Here is a 17,654-nt window from a genome sequence, read left to right as displayed (position 1 = left end):
TAACGAGAATATTTGTTACTTTTCACAGAAATTCACAGACTCTGGGAAGTCTGGTCCATGAGAGGTCAACTGCCAGATACGATGGGAAGGGGAAGGGGAAGAACCCGTGAGGCTTTTTAGCAAGGTTGATTTTCCATTACACTTTTTTACAGCCTCGGCTAGGTTTCCAGCCCTAAGCTGGGAAGGGCATCCCTTTGGGAGAAACTAATAAGCGCAGGAGAGTGGTGGGAGCGGCGTTGTGGAAGGTTTGGATTGGCCGAAAGTTGATTACGTACCGAAAACAAAACCTTGGACAGAGGCGAGAAGGATCGTATCGTCTCCGTGATTGATACAGTTTCATATTTCGATTTCGATTATTTTGGACCCCGAGCCCTGAGAGAAGCCCCAGCATAGAAAAGTCGCACGAAGCGCGCCCGCGTTCGGTCGGTCTCTGGGCACGAGATTGCACAAAGACCGGTAAATGTTGATTTATGACCCCGGGGTGTATGCATAGCTTTTGCTATTGCTACTGGTAGAGCGCTGTGGTCTTGCGTTTCAGCCGGCTGAAGCGTCTGGAAGCTGCAGACGACCACCACCATCGCGGACCATCATAGAGTACGGGGCATGTTGGTGCGTTGGTTGGTTGTTTTTTTGCTTGTTGCCAACGATGAAAATTCTCCTACCCGGTGATTGATGGGGATTTTATGAATCTGGACTTTTATTGGACTCAATTGAACGAATCTGGCTGGGCGCGCTAGTATGGTTTTGGTCTTTGGTTTGACTTTGAAATTCGTTTGTACGGTGGGCGGTGTTGCACGAACGGCCGGAAAGCCCTGTTGCTTCCGTGCAGCAGCGATAGTACGATGAAATGCGCTTTCTCAGTAGTGGTGGAGAATCTGTGGAGTCTGGTGCATTGCTTAACAGATCATTAGGCAGCCCCGTTCTACCCTCTCCTTCAGTGCGTTATGGTTCTCTTAATTAATGGTGCAACGATTGTGTGCTCTAGTCTGGCCTGGCGTTCTCGGTGAATGATGGCATTTTAATGAAATGATTGATCTGAATTTTGTTTTGAATGCTGCGTACGATGCGCATCTACTGAGCGAGATGTGCATCAGGTTATTAGTATTCATCATCGTGTTTAAATTAATCGATGTGATTTGTGTCCACATTTCGATCAATCATTTAGTCCATTGTAGCATGGTGTGAAGCGTAGCAATTATCTGATGCAGCCCCAATAAACATGCCTTTAAACGGCGAAACCTTCATAAATTCAGCTTGTTAAAATCGGTTTGTCTCACGAGCCGATAAGTTGCCGACTTTACTGCACACTATCATCAGTGCCAATTTATGCCATAGCCATTGGGACGACGACGGTCAGCAGTGGCGACATGAAAACACCGAACCCACCAACAGAGCACGCGCGCATATCCTTTTCGCTTGACGCAAACACGCAGCGCCACGTTCGGGGCTATCCTTTGCCGCAGCATTAGTGGTCAATAAAGTGCGCTTCTTAACGATAAACACTTGCCCTCAGTTTGCCGCGCGGTGTCCAATGGCTATCGCTATCCCAACTCTCCATTCCCAATCTGCTGCTGTGTGACCTGGGATGTAACTTTTGTCATGCGAGGGAATTTCCCCCGTGCAAAACCAGTCAAAAACTCCTTCCGCAGGCTTGCGGTTTGGCTCTGTAGTTTGCTTGACATAAACAATCGAACATGGCAAAGTTCGACTTGAGCCCACACACACACACACACACACACAGAACACTGGCGAACTCCAGGCACAAACTGTGTGTGTGTGTGTCCCTCGTTCGTCGGAAGGAACGGATCGATTGTGCCTTAATTAGAGAGCAAAGTTTATTTCCGACCATTCCGGGGGTTGGGTCTGGGTCCGGAGCTGGAGAACGCCAACGCCAGATGCAACTTTTGAGATGCGCTCGTGCTGCATGAACAATCACTCGAGTTTCCCTGTGGCGGTGCAGCGCTCTCGGTACGAGGTGCACGAAAGGGAGCGGAAAAGCAGGGGGGAACGAGAAAAGCGTGAAACAAATAATTAGACTCGAAAGCTCATGCTCATGAAAAGTGGGTTCACAATTAGTGTGATTAAATTAGTTGGACGGAAAAGGGAAGCAACACAAGGCAAAATATTGAATAATTGCAAAAGGATTTTACATGCACAACATAAAAATAAGTAATACAAAAAAAATGAAACATCTTTCAACGACCAGGTCATAACAAAATTAATTGAATTTTAGAGAAAAAAAAAGTAATTTTGCTCTTAAAAGCGAAAACAAATTGCGATTGCTTGATTTGCATACTTTCAGGAGTAATGGTAATGGAGAAAAAATACCCCGTAAAGTATGCAATGTGCAGAGCAATTGTGAGTAACGAGGCCGTTTTGAATGCTTCGAGAGGCTTCTTTCGCGAATTACGAGCGAAATAAATACGCCCGATGCTCTCTACTTAACAAAATCTGTGCTACAATCAGTGTTGCGAACGGTGATAGTCGTCGACATAAAATTTTACAAAATGATACTTTTTGAAGCATCGCATTCTAGATCCACGCATTCATTCGACAATCACGGACAAAAATATCATTTGACACGATGATATTTTTTCTGCTACAATCATTTAACTTTTTGATTTTGCCGTACCTCAAGTGAACTAGATCTTCATCGAAAATGGGTCCTTTTTTCGTGTTTTCGCGTGAATTTCTATACTCCTGTAAGAGAATACCATTTTCCTGGTTCACTGAGTGAAAATATCAAGTGGTCTAATGGCTTAGTATCGGTAAACGCACGATTAAGCAGTTCTGGATTCTCACTGAAAAATGTCAAATGACATTCATTCTACATTTTTTGCAATCATGTCATCGCCAAAGCATTGATTGTTAATGCACAAATGATTGTCGCTTTTGGAAAGTCGTGTCATGGTAACCATGAATATCATGATCAAAAAATGATTTTGACACCCGCTTACTGCGAATATCATAAAAACATGTCGACAATTAACAACACTGGCTACAATAATCGTAATGTAATGAAAAAATCCAGAAACTTGCACTTATCAATTTAGTGTTAACACATTACAACCTCAAAAAACGCATTAACCCAACTTATTGCCGAAAGTCGATGAAAAAAAAAACGACTAATGCTGGAAAACTGTCCGGGGATTGTTCGTGCTTCAGTGAAATCGCGATATTTCGCTTTCGATGCCATCGATCTCTTTTGCCCGTGCTTACCCGAAGCTTTCGCAATAGAAATGTGCTATCGTTGCGACTTTCCATTTTTCACGCCGATCACATGCCGCGTAACAACGTCAATATGGTATGGTATGGCCGTCTGTGCGGCGGGTATTGGCGGTTGTAAATTTTCCCAAAAGGCTAGAGAAAGGCCGATAAATTTTCCCAAATAATACCACCGACAAACCGACGTGAAACTGGCGTTACAAAAGTGTCCCACACGAAAGTACTGTCATTTACCAGTGAGGCGATCACTTCTGTCAAAGTAAGCTCTGTTCACTGCTGCTTCGATGTAAACAACTTTTCTAAATACAAATTGCGAAGGAAGTGTGAGGCAAGATTTTGTGAGAATTTTTGGATAAAACACCCAGGAAAATCATTTTATAAGTTTCCAAATCAATGCAAAACATGGGAGAAGTACATAAAACAATACGCATTGGAATTTGCGAAGAAAAACAAAAAGGGGATTTAGCAGTTTCTTCTCTGTGTTAGTGTAGTAAGCGAATCATTATAGAGATGGCGCTAGTGTTTAACGTATTTTCATTTGAAATCAGGAGACAACTTTTGAAGCTCATTTTTTTCGAAGTGTCACGTCGGTTTGTCGGTGATAATACTCCCGCACCGCGTGTGGTACAAATGCCATAAACCGATAACGCACATCCTAGCTCTCTCTCTCTCTCTCCCCCTGTAGTCCGTTGGACGTGCCTCACAAATCGACACTCCTATTTACTGTTTGTGTCTGTTCGTGGTATTTTTTATTTGGCTCTCCATCAGCTTGCATTGAGCTGTCGATAATGTTAATGCCGCCTAGTGGTAACGAAAGCAAAACTGAACGCGCTTCCCCCGTTTCCCCACCGAAAAATGGTGTTTGTGATGAAAATGAATCAACAATTTTCACGAGGCCGCAAATTGCTCGTCGTGGTGCAATTTTCAAGCAACCTGCACCACGTGCTGACGCGCTACAGCGCAAGCAAAACAGCACTGGCTCGGGGCGCGCGCGAGCGATAGAGAGTGTGTTTGGCCACCCAGTTCTAATGGGTTGCACGACCGACCACTTCCCACCTCCCATCGTACCTGGCGGCTATCACGAAAAGTTGGGCAGTTGTGTGGGCAGAAATTGTATGCACATTCTCCCACTTCCAGCCCACATCCAGTCCAGCTCTCTGCCCCAGTGCACCACGTGTGTACAATGCAATCAATCAAAGTGTGTCTATTGGGGGTTGGGATGGTTGGTGGGAAAAGAAGCCCCCCCTTCAGAACGGAGCGGAGGAACGCGAGCGTGCGTCTAATGAAGCGAACCGCACTAATCGGTCCCCTACCTCCGGCACTCCAGATAGTTGGCAGTGGCTGGACCTCTCGAAACGTCCTCACTAGTGATGCTCCCACGTTGATTAGATGGAGGCAAGTAAGGGAGGTGTTGAAGGTGTGCGTCATTATCGGAAGTAAGAAGGCACGATGGGGCACTAGAACATCCCTCCCCCGCCAAACAATGGCGGTAAGTGGCTCTGGCGGGTTGTAAAGTTATGCCGATCGCACAGTTATCGTTCGCGGCTCATTCTCGACTGCAACACAGCGCGGGTTCGCATCCCTAAACTGCATCCGAAATGGGAATAGGGAACACCCAGCACACATCCAAGTTCACATCGCCGCAAGCCTACTACAGCAGAGTATGAGCCCTCTCCACACTGTTGGCACAACAGTGACGTGTGTGGCCTGTGCTGTGATGAGGGCATCCTTCAGCAAAGTAGTTTCCGCAGCATTACACCGTTCAAGTGTGTTCCTGGCCTGCGCCAAAGTGCCTATTATAATAATATTGCGAATCGATTGCTCTTTGTGTGGTGCGTGTGTGTGTTTAAACCCTTTGCGTTAATTAGTTAATTAGGAGTTTTTTTTTTGCACTCCGCTACGAGTGGCGAAAGACCAGCGTCACGAGGTGATGGTGTAATGTGTTGAAAGCGTTCACCTTCCCCGGTCCGTGTGTGGGTGATGAAATGTGTATTTCCGGTGAAGCTTTGAAATGGCGCTACTTGGACGCGCGTGACCCTTAACACACTTTCCAGCTCAAAATGGAGGAAAGCAATACGACACCACCCACGAGCGGCCGGTGTAATAATGCTTTTGGTGGCTGGTCCGTTTAACACTTTTTGCTAATTGCAAACAGTGGATAGGGTGCTGCTTGCCTTTGCCTCCCACTGCCCCCCAGCCATACATTTCATCCGGTGCTGTGCTGCTCGAAAAGTGCAAAAATGAGCTTCCAATTTGATCGGGAGCTTCCGGTTCTGGTGTGGTGCCTGCCGGTGCAAAGTTGTAAGCGATACCAAACGAGCAAGTTTATTTTACATTTCCACACTGCTTGATATGGTGCACTGTGTACGGTGGGTGGGGTGAGAAGAAGAAATTATGATAAATGACCCTTACGTCTAGTAAGTTTTTAGCACACTGCTGCTCGGTTCTCTTGGTTTTGTTAGTGTGTGTGTGTTGTTGTGTGTGTATCTACATCGATCGATGATCGATGAACAGGCGGGAGCGGTGACTATATTCATACCAACTTGTTGAGATGGAAGAGCAGGTTGCCCGTCTAAAATATCATATTTTTGCAGTCGTTCGTGTCTTGGGCTTTGGGTCTTTAGGTGTTTGACGACATTATATGATTAAGTCGTACAACAAAAACATCGATCGAAGCGAGCAAGCATTTTTGTTTGCAGCTTAAAGTGTGCCCTTTGCTGGCTGCTGGCTGGGGATACACTTTATCGCGTTTGAAGGTTATTTATCATCCTTAAATTGCTCACTCATATCTGGGTGTATGCAAAAACGAGATAAGAGGTTGAACTTTGCTTTCCAATTTAAAACAATTTATACTCCAAACTCTCTGCACGTGCGCGAAATTATGTTCCGAACGTATTGCGTCTTAGAGTCAACGTTTTGCATAAAATATGACCCAAAGTGGCTGCAATGAAAAGCACACACTTGCCGCGAATGTACGCTGCGGTTGCGCACGCTTTTGTTTGGCATGCCGGTAATAAGATTTCGTTAGATTAGAGCCAACCGAAGGAGCCAAGCGTGTGGTGAATGATGTAGCTCGCATTAATTGATGCGCTGCTCGCCTCTTGACAACGTGGTTGACTTAATTCCGATGTAAATGGGCATTACAGCACTGCTCGCGTGTGCATAATGCTGCGAATGCGCTAATTACCGAAAGTGTTTGTCTTTCGGCACTAATCAAGTGCAATCCGCTCACTAATCCAGCGTAGTAACTGCTTGTGCTGCTAACTGCTCGAAGCGTGTCGAATAGTTTTGTTTGAATTTCTCACTTGCCCGGAACTATCCATTAAACATGCAGTATTCGAATTGTGTGTGTGTGAACCTGTGCAAACATTGGTTCGCGTACTGATTGCGTGTGTGTGTGTGTGTAATTGACAAAAAGAGATAATAGCAAGTTGGTAAGCTGCGGAAAGCTTTCAGATGAAACTATATGCCATCTGCCGGATAGAATCCAATTTCTTGTCCCCACTCTCTCTCTCTCTGTGGTGTGCGGAATTGCCATTGGCATGTTGAAGTATCGCAGCTATTCAGCTTCGCCCGATACACACACCTCTGGACAATGGGAGACCCATCCGGGCATTACTTATTAATGTCAATAATTATTCAATTTATATGCCATCAATTGGTAACCACCTACGAACCGGGAGCAGGAAGCAACGAGAGCTGTGCGTGTGGGCGCGGTCCGGTTATTTCTGCCCTTTTGTCATCCTTGGTGTTTGAGCGTTCGGGCCGGGCTGTATGGTACGGCGACAGTGACAGTGAAACCCATCCACAGTTCCACGTTGGTTGACACACGTACCAAGCACCAAGCTCTCTTCCCTTTTCCTACACAGTAGATCCGGTTACCGTGGTGAGAGAGCCTTGTCGATGGTTGCGCGAAGCTATCGCTTTGACAATACATTCCCCGCGCTTGTACCTCAAACTCTGGCGGTTCACTGGGAGGGGGGTGATTTAGAACCGCATCTCAATTAGAAACGAGGAATCGATTACATGCTATCGATCCTCCGGAGCACCCGTGTCCGGTGGTGTAGTAGTGTCTTGTCGAGCAGTTGAAGTGTTGTTTTCCCCCCGGTCGAACTTTGGCACGTGGAAAACCGTGCCAGCGACACACAGTTGGACGGTCCGATGGGAACGAACGAAACAGTGTCATTTTACATGAGCTTTATGAGCTTTAAGGTGATTCAGTTCTATCAAAGTTTTGCAGGTGTGTTAAAAATTCCCCTTTCGATACTGTTTGCAAAAAAAAATAAAGCACGAAATTGGTGCTCGCAATTAATTATTTCACATTCCAACGTTGGAATGGAACAGACAAAAACTCCATTGAAGGTTACTAATGTGTTCCTGGGTCCGTGTTTTTTTTTCGACTGCAACTCTACCGGCCAAAAGGCTATTACACTTCTGCACTTTGTTTTCCTTCGTTTCCGGCAACCAAATGTACTGAGAGCCAAAAATCATCGCTGGATGGCAGTTGGAAGGAAAACGTAAAACCAAAATGCGGTTTATTATGTTTGTTGCTCCCATTCGAGCAATTTTATGTAAATCTTCCGCACAAAAAAAAACATCACCCGACACTCGCTATGAAAAAGCCAACGGTAATGTTTATCGAGTGGAATGATTACATTTTCTACGATCGCTTATCGCTTTGAATGCGTTGCCTCTGTAGAGATACTTTATTTTATTATTTATCATCAGCGGATACTTAATACCGCTTGTTCATGCATTTTCAATACATCGATTAAAGATTGTTTTTCGGGATGAAAAAGGAAGAATTGTTCATGCTGCATCCTAATTGCAGAATGTGTATCATATTTACTGTGCTTCATTTAAAGCACCGGGAGCTGTTTACCCGGAATGCAATCTGTATAAAATAATCTGCATTTGTAAATTAATTAATATCTCCCGGATGTTGGTTGGGATGGTATGCTTCACGGAAGAAACGAAGCGACAGTCACAGAAACTGCTTCCAAGCGAGCTGGATGGAACGCACACGAGATTCCCCTTTCCCACGAATGGCGTTGCTTCCAGGCTGGTGATGAGCTCTCTGGAGCGTACCCACGACTTCGATCCAATTATTGAAAGTCCGATTCCGACTCCGAAAAAATGGGAATCACTAGTTCCGACCGGAGTCGACTAGAGTCGTCCAGTGTCGCCAGGAGACATGCGGATCGCAGTCTTTCGGAGTCGTAGTCGTTCGGATAGGAGTCTTTCGGAGTCGATCGGAGTCAGAGTCATCCCGAGTCGGTAGTAGTCGTCCGCAGTTGTTCGGAGTCGCGTTCTGAATCGTTCGGAGTCGTCCGGAGTCGCTGAGAGTCGTCCAGAGTCATCCGAAGTCATAGTCGTCCGGATCGCAGTTTTTCGGAGTCGTAGTCATCCGGAGTCGTCCGGAGTTGTCCGGAGTCGTTCAGAGTTGTCCAGTGCAATGTGCTTGTGATGTTTTTTGTCTTTCACTTTGTGCACTTCGTTTACAGGCTCACTCCAGGCGATTCCTGACGACTTCGAGCGACTCTTGATAATGCTGAACGGACCTACCTTCCAGGAGTAGGTTCCGACATTTTAGAAGTCGGATCGGAGATGTCTCCGGATTTTTGCCAACTTTACCCATCACTGCTCCGGACTGTTTGATTGGGAAAGCTTCAGAAGGCAACGAAATTTCCACTTCACACACATGCCTTTGCTAATAAATCCTTCCCTAGCACACAGACGCGGGCACAGTTTTCCCTCCGCGGAATCTGTAATTGAATTCGGAAGATGGAAGTGAAAGCTCACCAAACAAGCGCAGCGATCCAAAAGGAGAGACTTACTAGTGGTGGTGGGACATGGTTTGCACTAAAACCCTGCTGAGAGTGTAAACAACTTGTAGATGCATCCCCGTGGCACCACCAGCAAGAAGGATGCTTCTCCTGGAAGATGGAAAATCGATAACCAACTGAGCTGAGATTGCATGTGTCTTGCTCCGTTTTTGGTTGGAAGGCGCGGACTAGTGTGAGTGGGTGTGTAAGACACGGAATGTTTTGAAGTCGAAGAGATAGATAGCACAACAACAACATCACGTCTTCCCCCCACGTCACCACCCTGCTGGACTTCAAAACACTCAGTGCGGCGGGGAGGTGAGTACGTTAAGTGCAACACGTGTGTGTGCATATGTGCAACTCCCCCAAATAAACAAAACGGTGTTTTGTTCGTGCTTCTAGCGCATCTCAAACCCACATAGACAGACTACCACACGCAAACAAACAGCCCAACAGAGGATACACGGTGCGTTTGCTACAGGGGAGGCACATATGTTTTTAAATGTATCGGATTGTTTTTTTTTTTTGGAAAATGATTTTTAGAAATAGCTCATCTTTACTCTCTATCCCAAACGAATGCAAGTGTGTATGATTGGATTGCAAATGAGCAAAATAGGTTCCGAAGGCTGTTACGAAAATATGTCCAATTGGATTTGTACGGGTGCGTAAGCTCACTTCTACACGCTCACAACCCAGTGAGCTGCAAACATAAAACTTTAACTTTGTAGATTAGGCTTACAAAGCGTCGCCAGTACAGTACTTCTGTCGTTTGTTAAAAATACATTACACAAGCAGTAGACATGTGCGGTACATGGGATGGCTGGCTGGAGGGTGCAGTACAATAGAACGCGAAAAACAGGTCGCAAGTAGCTATAAATAGTACACAGTTTGTTAGAGCTTCACCGGTTAGCAAGAAGGGACCCAAACCACTCTCGCTGTGCCTTGATTGTGCTTGTTACGGCAGTTTTTAAAGACGTATGGCATTTAAGCTAGCTACAGCTACTTACTAACGAAATATGGCAGCTGCTGGTACGGGCCAGCAGTAGAACACGTGCGCGACCCCAGGTACGGTAAAGGACTCCCGAAGTGCTCAAAATCCGACCGTGTGCAAGCAACCCGAAAGGCCCGAGAAAATGTGTAAAATACGGCGATCGTTTTTCTTCTTCGGTAAGATTTTACACACCAACCAACCACACACACATACACACACGCTCCGGATGATGTTGGAGGAAAGCTTCACCAAAACGCACTTGCCCGTTTGTTTCTTCCCCCCTTTGCAGGCGGAAGGAAGCAAAGCAGAGGGAAGAGTTATTGTTAACGTTGTATCTCATCACCACCTACCATCCACCAGCACGCCCACACGCACACACGCACAAAAGCACGAAAAGGAAAATAGGCTTACCGGGTGAGAGACACAGCAGTGTACACAATGTGAAAATTTGCACATTCATTTCCGAGGAACTGCACCTGTTTCACCTGGGGTTTTTTTTCTTCTCTTCGTTTATTGTTGGCACGCTGCTGTCGATTATTAGACTGCCTCAAGAAAATGGCAATGATGGGGAAGCGAGAAAGAAGGCAGTGCGTGGGGCGGGATGTGGTTGGAAAATCGAATCAAAAATCCCCTTGCTCGAAAGCTTTGAAAGTTTGCTACTGCTGCTGCTGCACGCCACCATCAACCTTCCTACCTCTACCCCATTCATAAATATCGGATGCTTTTGGCAAGCTCCTCGGGGCTAACGACGTCTTTGCGCTTTTGAAGGGGAGAGAGAGAGAGCAGGGAATCCTGTTGGGAGTTGGCACCTGAAAATGGGCAAATAAAAAGTACGCTCCGAAATTATGATACAACCCCCCTGATGGCAGGAAGAAAGGTTACAGCGTCCAGATTGGTCCGATACACAAGGGGGAGGGGGGGGGGGGGGGTTCGGAGTATTGGAAAATGTCGAGGGAAAAAAGGACGATTTGTTAACGAGATTTCTGCTGAACGACGCAGGTGGTGTAACTTTGGGCGAGAGTTGTTTTATAAATTGTTGTTTGTTTTTAACTGCACCCGTGCTTCTTGCTCTGATTGTTGGTGTGTTATGTGTGTGTGTGTGTGTGTGTGTGTGTGTGTGTCTGTGTGTGCAAGGGCAGACAATATGATTCATTTCTCTTTTTAAAGGTCAACAATAATGATGTCTTTAGCGGAACGAGTAAGTGCAAGCTATTTATTAGATGTTTGCAGAAATATTAGGAAACTTTAAGGATCATGTTCGAAGAGATCTATTACTGGCTTTGAAAGTAACTAGCGAAACTTTAAAGGCGATTAATAAGGTGTGTCAGAGTTCTATGAATCATTAACGTCGGTACGTTTTGTTTGAGCCCCAAATATCAGACAATTCAATTACAAGTAATACATCATCTTATTACCAATATGAACAATTTCGATATTATACTTTATTGTATAAAATTGACAAATAACAGTTTATAATATTTTGCTCTCTTTAAGGACTCCAATGTAATGGACCTATATTTAAAATCTCTATTAGAAATTCCCTTACTATTCTTATTCGTTGAGAACCACTGAAAATCCTGTTGGAATAAAAAGGGCAAGAAAATATTCGCCTCCCTCCAGCCGCTCAAGCAAATCCACCATGTGGCTGGATAAAATCAACACAGAACACACACACACACGCTCGCACACCCCTTGTGAAGGGTGCAAAAGGGAGTGGAAAAAGGGAACAGGGTCGCTGAACAGCTGCAGCTGTTTCTGACCGTTATGGTGCGGCTTGTTTTCAAACACAACACCGTTCGTCTCGCGCCGTACCCGTACACGCATACTTCACAGCTCACTGCGTTGTACGTAAGCTTGATGCGCGGCCGTCGTTTGGTAGTGGTAGACGATGCTAGCCGCGCGTTCTCCATTGACAACGCTTGTGGTTGTGGTGGTGCAACATAACTTTTTTTTTCATTTAAGAACATCTCTACGCGAGTCTGTGTGCGTGTATGTGTGGGTAGAGTAGAAAAGATGCGTGAACATACAGCATAAAGCGGACACGCGAGAAGAGGGCATTTGTTTTTGTCAGTTAGAACGAAGAACGCGCGCGCGCGCACACACTCACCAAAGTGCTGATCGAAGCGAATTTGAAGGCTGACATTCAAATTGCTTACTGTGTTTTTCAAGATCAAGTGAAAAGTTCCCCGTTTTTGTGTTTTTAGTGCCATTCTGCAATGCCGTCTACCGGTAGGAGTCGAAAAAGCGAGCTGCTGTCGGCGCTATAAGCTAAACTAGGGTTAGGGGGTGCTTCAAGACGCGCGTGCGATCCGCCGACGCAGAAGTTGGTTACGCGAAAGAAAGAAGGGGTCGGCAAATGTGAACACGAGAAAGTGCAATCACCGATCGTTTGTGGTTCGCCGGGGCGCGTGTCTGTGTTTCTTTTCAGTTTGTGTGTGAAGTTTGAGCAATGCTTTCCAACGATGAAGCTAATAAATGAATCTAGAAAACAAGCGTCTCGAAAGTGAAACAAACAGGGAAATAAAATCCCAACCAACTCCACACACACAGATACGCGTGTCTCGCGCCGCTCCTCTTGCTTCTTGTTATGATGATCGTGTGCGGTGCTCAGTATGATGGTGCCGAGTTTCCACAAGTTCAATTAAAACTCACAAAAAGGAAGAGAAGCGAAAAAACAAACCTTCCCGTTATGGCTTTAACCAGGCAGTGCCAAGTGTTTTACGCTTGTAGTGGGTGTGTGGTGTGTCTGTGAAGCCGAAGGAAATGTTGAAAGTATTAAAAACGCGTTGGAAAAGTGTACATTTTTATCGTCTTGTGTTTGCACATAACACACACGCACACATGTACACTTACCGAAAGAAGCTCCCGCGTTGCTGTGGTGACGGGCTTTGGAAAATGTGAAACGTGTGCAGTGAAGAGGAAGCAAGAACGACGTCGTCGACAGTGCAGTGAAAAACCTTCTTCCCGCGCGCGCACACACGGTTCGAAAGATAACACAGGGAGGAGAGAAGAAACGCAGCGTGTATGTGTGTGGGAGGGCGTGCGGGGGCCCCGTGTGTTGTGGCTGAATGTATGTTGGAAACGTTCTCCACCTTTTTCCCAATGTATGCCCCGCATAACAAAAGGAAGAAAGAAACGGTTGGCAATTGAGCGTGGAAAGCAAATCGACAAACGACGTGGAAGACAAGAAGCTGAATGGATGGGCGGCAACGTAGCAAACAAAAAAGTGAAATTAATCGCGGAAAAATTGCTTCACTGTCTCATTTTCCGAATGAAATGAAGAGTGAATTGTTGTGCTGTGAGCAGTCGGAAAAAAACAGTGGAAGGAAAATCCTCCGTAACGATGGAAAGATGGAAAACCGAGGAGAAAGAGATAGAGAGAGAGAGAGAGAGAGAAGCACAGAAGAATGAGGATGGAAAACAAGCGCCAGTGAAAATCCACTCCCTTTTGGGGGCCTGGTGCCTATGATAATGTCGAGCTGAGTTCGAGACAAACGTGCTGCGCGTGTTATGGGAAGGGAATATTCATCTAACAAATGAAAAAAAAAACAAGAAAGAGGGAACCCACCGTCTTCTCCACTTCAGCTTTACATTAGCTGGATCGGTGTCAACATTGCCTTTCTCCCATATTGGCCAAATGGATATGCAAAAAAAAAAAAAAACCAAAAAAACAATTGTGTGCTACTTGGACCATGCAGCCTAGAACCGACCGTGTACCGAACGTCGCTCTGTCACCTTGGAGCTGTTGGTGTCGGCGGCGGTTATTTGAATTCAAACTGTCAAATTCCGTTCAGTTTCGGATTCACTTTCGTGCTGTGTTTGTCGCGCGTTCTATTTACGCTTCTCCCAGCCCACTTCGAGGGGTGGCTCTTTACGCTTGTCTGGCTTTAGCTTGGCTGTTGGCGGCAATGCATAGCCTGGGGCCGTAAAGCAGAATGTCAAATGATGTGTTTGCTCGGCGCACACAGAACGGGTTAAGAGCGCACGAGAGCTTTTTACCATACTGTACGCACCACCAGTTTGTTTTGATTGTTGCTTTCATAGCTAACCTTTCCTCTTTTTTCTCTTTCTCTCTCTCTCTCTCTTACGACACTCCGTTGAGATAAGGGTCTAGAAATGGAAGACATTGTTGTGCTGTCAGTTGTGGAACAAAAAATGAACAATTTAATGGTGAGGCGAGAGCCATGGGAAGAAGCAAAGCACCGTCACCGGAACCAAAAAAAGCTTGTCAAGCTTTGACAACCTCGACAGGGTTAAATCATCCGGATGTTGTCATGTTGCGGTTCGTCGCGTCAAAAATATTAGGTGTCCGACCGCCCGGTCCCGTAAGGCCCCCGCTGCCGCACTAACGGGTAGGTTGGCGTATTGCTTTCTTTCTTCCTCGTTGCCACAATTTTCCCGCCTCCAGCTGCGTATTGTTTGTATCGCTGGGGCCGGTGCAAAGAGGCTATGTTTGAAAAGGAAAGCTGCGGAAATTGTATTACTACCGCGCACGGTGCGAGACGTTGTTTTCTCCCACGCACGGCAATCGGCGGGGGGACGTACGAGCACGGCTTTCGCTCCAGTGGGGAAAGAGAAAGTAAGTTTCTCCACACCGTGCACGCGGGCGACGGTTTTTCCATCTCGCGATCGCAATGAAACGAGCTTTCCTCTTCGATCGTGTTAGATGCTGCATCGCATTACTGCTACTACTCCATTGTATCGGGGAGGGTGCAGACGACGACGAACACCACGGTAGTTTGCTGCCGCGTATCGCATTCATCTTTGCTTTTATGTAACGGATTAATTACATCTTTCGTGGTTCATGGGGTCCCGGGAACTGCCACGGTGCCACCGTCTCATTAAACTGTGCAACTTCGACAGACGGTGGGACGGTTCTTGCTGTACCCTTTGGTGTAGTCATCCTTATGTCACAACGCGCGCGCGCTATTGACAAGGCTATAATCGGCCACAGTTTTGAGCATTATTTGTGCACCGGTTACGACGTTTGGGAAGCAAGTGGCATGTAAATATTGGAAGGTTTCGTACCCCCGCCAAACGATAGAAATCCCTTGCTGGCTTCCGTGAACAGATTGCTATCATTTCTCGAAAGTCAGAAAACAAGTCATTGTGTTAAGCGTCGGACGATTTACTTGGGCTGCTACCGACGGGGGGAGCTGATCTAATCATTCCGTTTCGGAATGACAGCATAAATGTGTCCTTCCTCGAACGTGCCGAACATGTTCAAACAACTTATCAATCAAGCAGAATAAAACCCCGAAAATCCCTTCCAAAATGCGTTGCGCCGGCAGCCAACAACACCATCAAACAAATTCACGCCGTAAGCGAAACAAACACATAATAATCATTTCTGGCAACCTCGCAATTCTTCCTGGTCCGGGGCCGATTTGTGGGCCGTGTTCCAAGCGCCAAAAGCGAAGAAACCAATTTGTATCCCTCTTCTCCATGCCGGCGTTCCCCAGAAGGAGCCGGCTTTTCCCATCCGAGCATCCCAACCCTAAACACGATGGACGACGACGGCTCGCAGATGCCTCCTCCCGGATCGCTGGCGGGGCAACACCAACAAATCGACCTCAATTTGGCACCCGTTGGCAGCTGCTCGCTTGAAGATCGCTTCGCCAACTCACCCGCCGAACCGTCGTCAATCCTGTGACCTTGTTTCGCTTTTTGACAAACCAAAAACGGAAGAGGATGAAAAAATCGTCCCACCGGAATGGTGCGCTTTGCCACGGGCCCCTACATGGTACGGATCCATTAACAGCTGGTCCGAGAGGATGGAGGGAGGATGCGAAATGGGGAATATTTGGCTCGCTCGCATTTTCTGACCTACCCATCGACCCGAAGAAGCGTTCGTTGAGAGAGGAAAGAAGGAAAAACACCGTTCACCGATGAGTTTCCAGTTTCCCCACGAGGCTTGACCACACGGTGTCACGGTGAAACGGCAGAACACACACACACCCCGTACTGTGAAGGGTAGGGGAGCGGGCAGGAAAACTCTCGATGGGCAACCGTCAGGAATATGGGGCAGAGGATTCGCAAAGGGTCTCGTACTTTGATGGAATGACGTTTTGATACTTTTTGGCACGCCGCGCGTCTAATGCTTTAACGAAATTTCGAAGCAAACGATGCTGGATCGATTCTGCACAAAGGAAACGGGACACCTGGAGGAGGAGAAATCGGCTATTTAATCGGTGTGGCATTTTGAAGGTTCACCGCGGATGTACCGCGGCCTCTCGGTTGACTCCCTTTTTGGGCGGCATTTCTTTTGACTCGAAAAAGGACTCTTTCCAGCAGAAGGGGAAATAGCATAATTTACAGTAAAGATGGAAACGAAGCAAAGAAGTCAAGCATAAATCAAGGTTTGTGGGATCGGGTTTTTTGAGGGAGGGTGTCCCTTTTTCACTTTTCATGCTTTTGAGCCATTGGTGATGAATGTGCTGACTAGCGAACATACGAATAAATAGCGAATTTTACACATATATAGAGAGCACAGAAGGAAAATCCAATTTAAAGTATAATAATTTACCGAAGTGGTTTTGAGACTCGAACTTACATTTTCCCTGTCGCAAACCGAACACGCTTGCATTGAACCAGAAAGCTCCATGGGAGCCAGCACGCAAGCTTTCAATAAGAGCTGTAAATGTGTTTTGCTCCACTAAATGTAATGTATCGTAGCAGATACAAACCATTGTACCTTAACGGACAAATGTCCTGACATCAATATTTAAAGCTAATGTATATTGCCCGCGCCCTAACTAAGCCGTCACGCTTTGATTGAAATATTGAAGCATTGGACTGCCATCAGCGCGACCTGAGCGCGACTGTATTTGTAGCTTCGGTTCACATCAATCGTTCTACTCAATCAGCAGACCGAAATTGTAGTAATTCGATTACGTACATCTCGCTTCCTACCCCCCTCCCATTTTCATCCCCTTTTCCGAGCGCCTGGCCAGGTTCCAGGGCATCCACTAATAAACCTTGTGTGTGTGTGCCTCGGCACGACGACCCCGTGGGGAAATCGAGGTGTGCCTGCTGTCCTTTTCCCACCGTGTAACCCCGGTAGCTAATTCTGAAAGCAATTCGTTATCGGGAACTGTGGGGGCACGCGAGGCTCATCATTCATGGACCCTCTCTCCCTCCAAAACGACGACTTCAGGCGCCTCTCTTTCACCTCCACCGGTGGAGTGTCGTCTGCTTGGTGGAGTAATGATGTGACGTGACGAGATAAAAGTACGATCACAACACAACTAACAAACGCGGACCCCTTCGACACCCCTTCCCGGGTGGTCCTGTGCACATCGGATCCGTGCGGGTGCTGGTCGTCGTCCCATTGATTGTGAGTAATGGTTAAGCGAGCAGCAGAAGCGGCAAAATGACAACGAATAAAAACTTCACTACGAAAACTCTGCTGCTCCACCGGGAAAGAGCTCGCGCTCCCTGCCCAAACTTCAAACGGGAAAACATTTCGTACCGAAAATTGTGCTCCCTTCCCACCCCTCCCCCAGAGGGCAAAAGGAAATGAAGGCAGCATAAATGGAAATACTTTGGTGCGCGGTGGTACCATCGTACTGCGAATGTCACAAATTCCGACGCCAAATTCGGGCGCGCTGCTC

At 46.6% G+C, this 17,654-nt stretch overlaps 1 protein-coding gene across 4 annotated transcripts in view; it reads left to right on the top strand.

Annotated features, from left to right (window-relative positions):
- LOC120947817 (uncharacterized) overlaps positions 1-17,654 on the top strand; it is a 98,819-nt gene that overhangs the window by 46,171 nt on the left and 34,994 nt on the right. Inside the window, exon 1 of one of the 4 annotated variants that reach the window (XM_040363566.2) lies at positions 7,848-10,217. The exons of 2 other annotated variants lie outside the window; for them this stretch is intronic. In XM_040363566.2, coding sequence (XP_040219500.2) covers positions 10,184-10,217 — 34 coding nt within the window. In that variant the 5' untranslated portion in view covers positions 7,848-10,183. Of the gene's footprint in view, positions 1-7,847; positions 10,218-11,895; positions 12,271-17,654 lie in introns of those variants that run through there. One more of the 4 variants, XM_040363562.2, reaches the window with a different exon arrangement.

Source organism: Anopheles coluzzii, chromosome 2 (assembly GCF_943734685.1).
Source record: "Anopheles coluzzii chromosome 2, AcolN3, whole genome shotgun sequence".
Taxonomy (NCBI): Eukaryota; Metazoa; Arthropoda; class Insecta; order Diptera; family Culicidae; genus Anopheles; species Anopheles coluzzii.
Note: the sequence above shows the minus strand (reverse complement) of the source record. Positions and strands in the feature narration are given on the sequence as shown.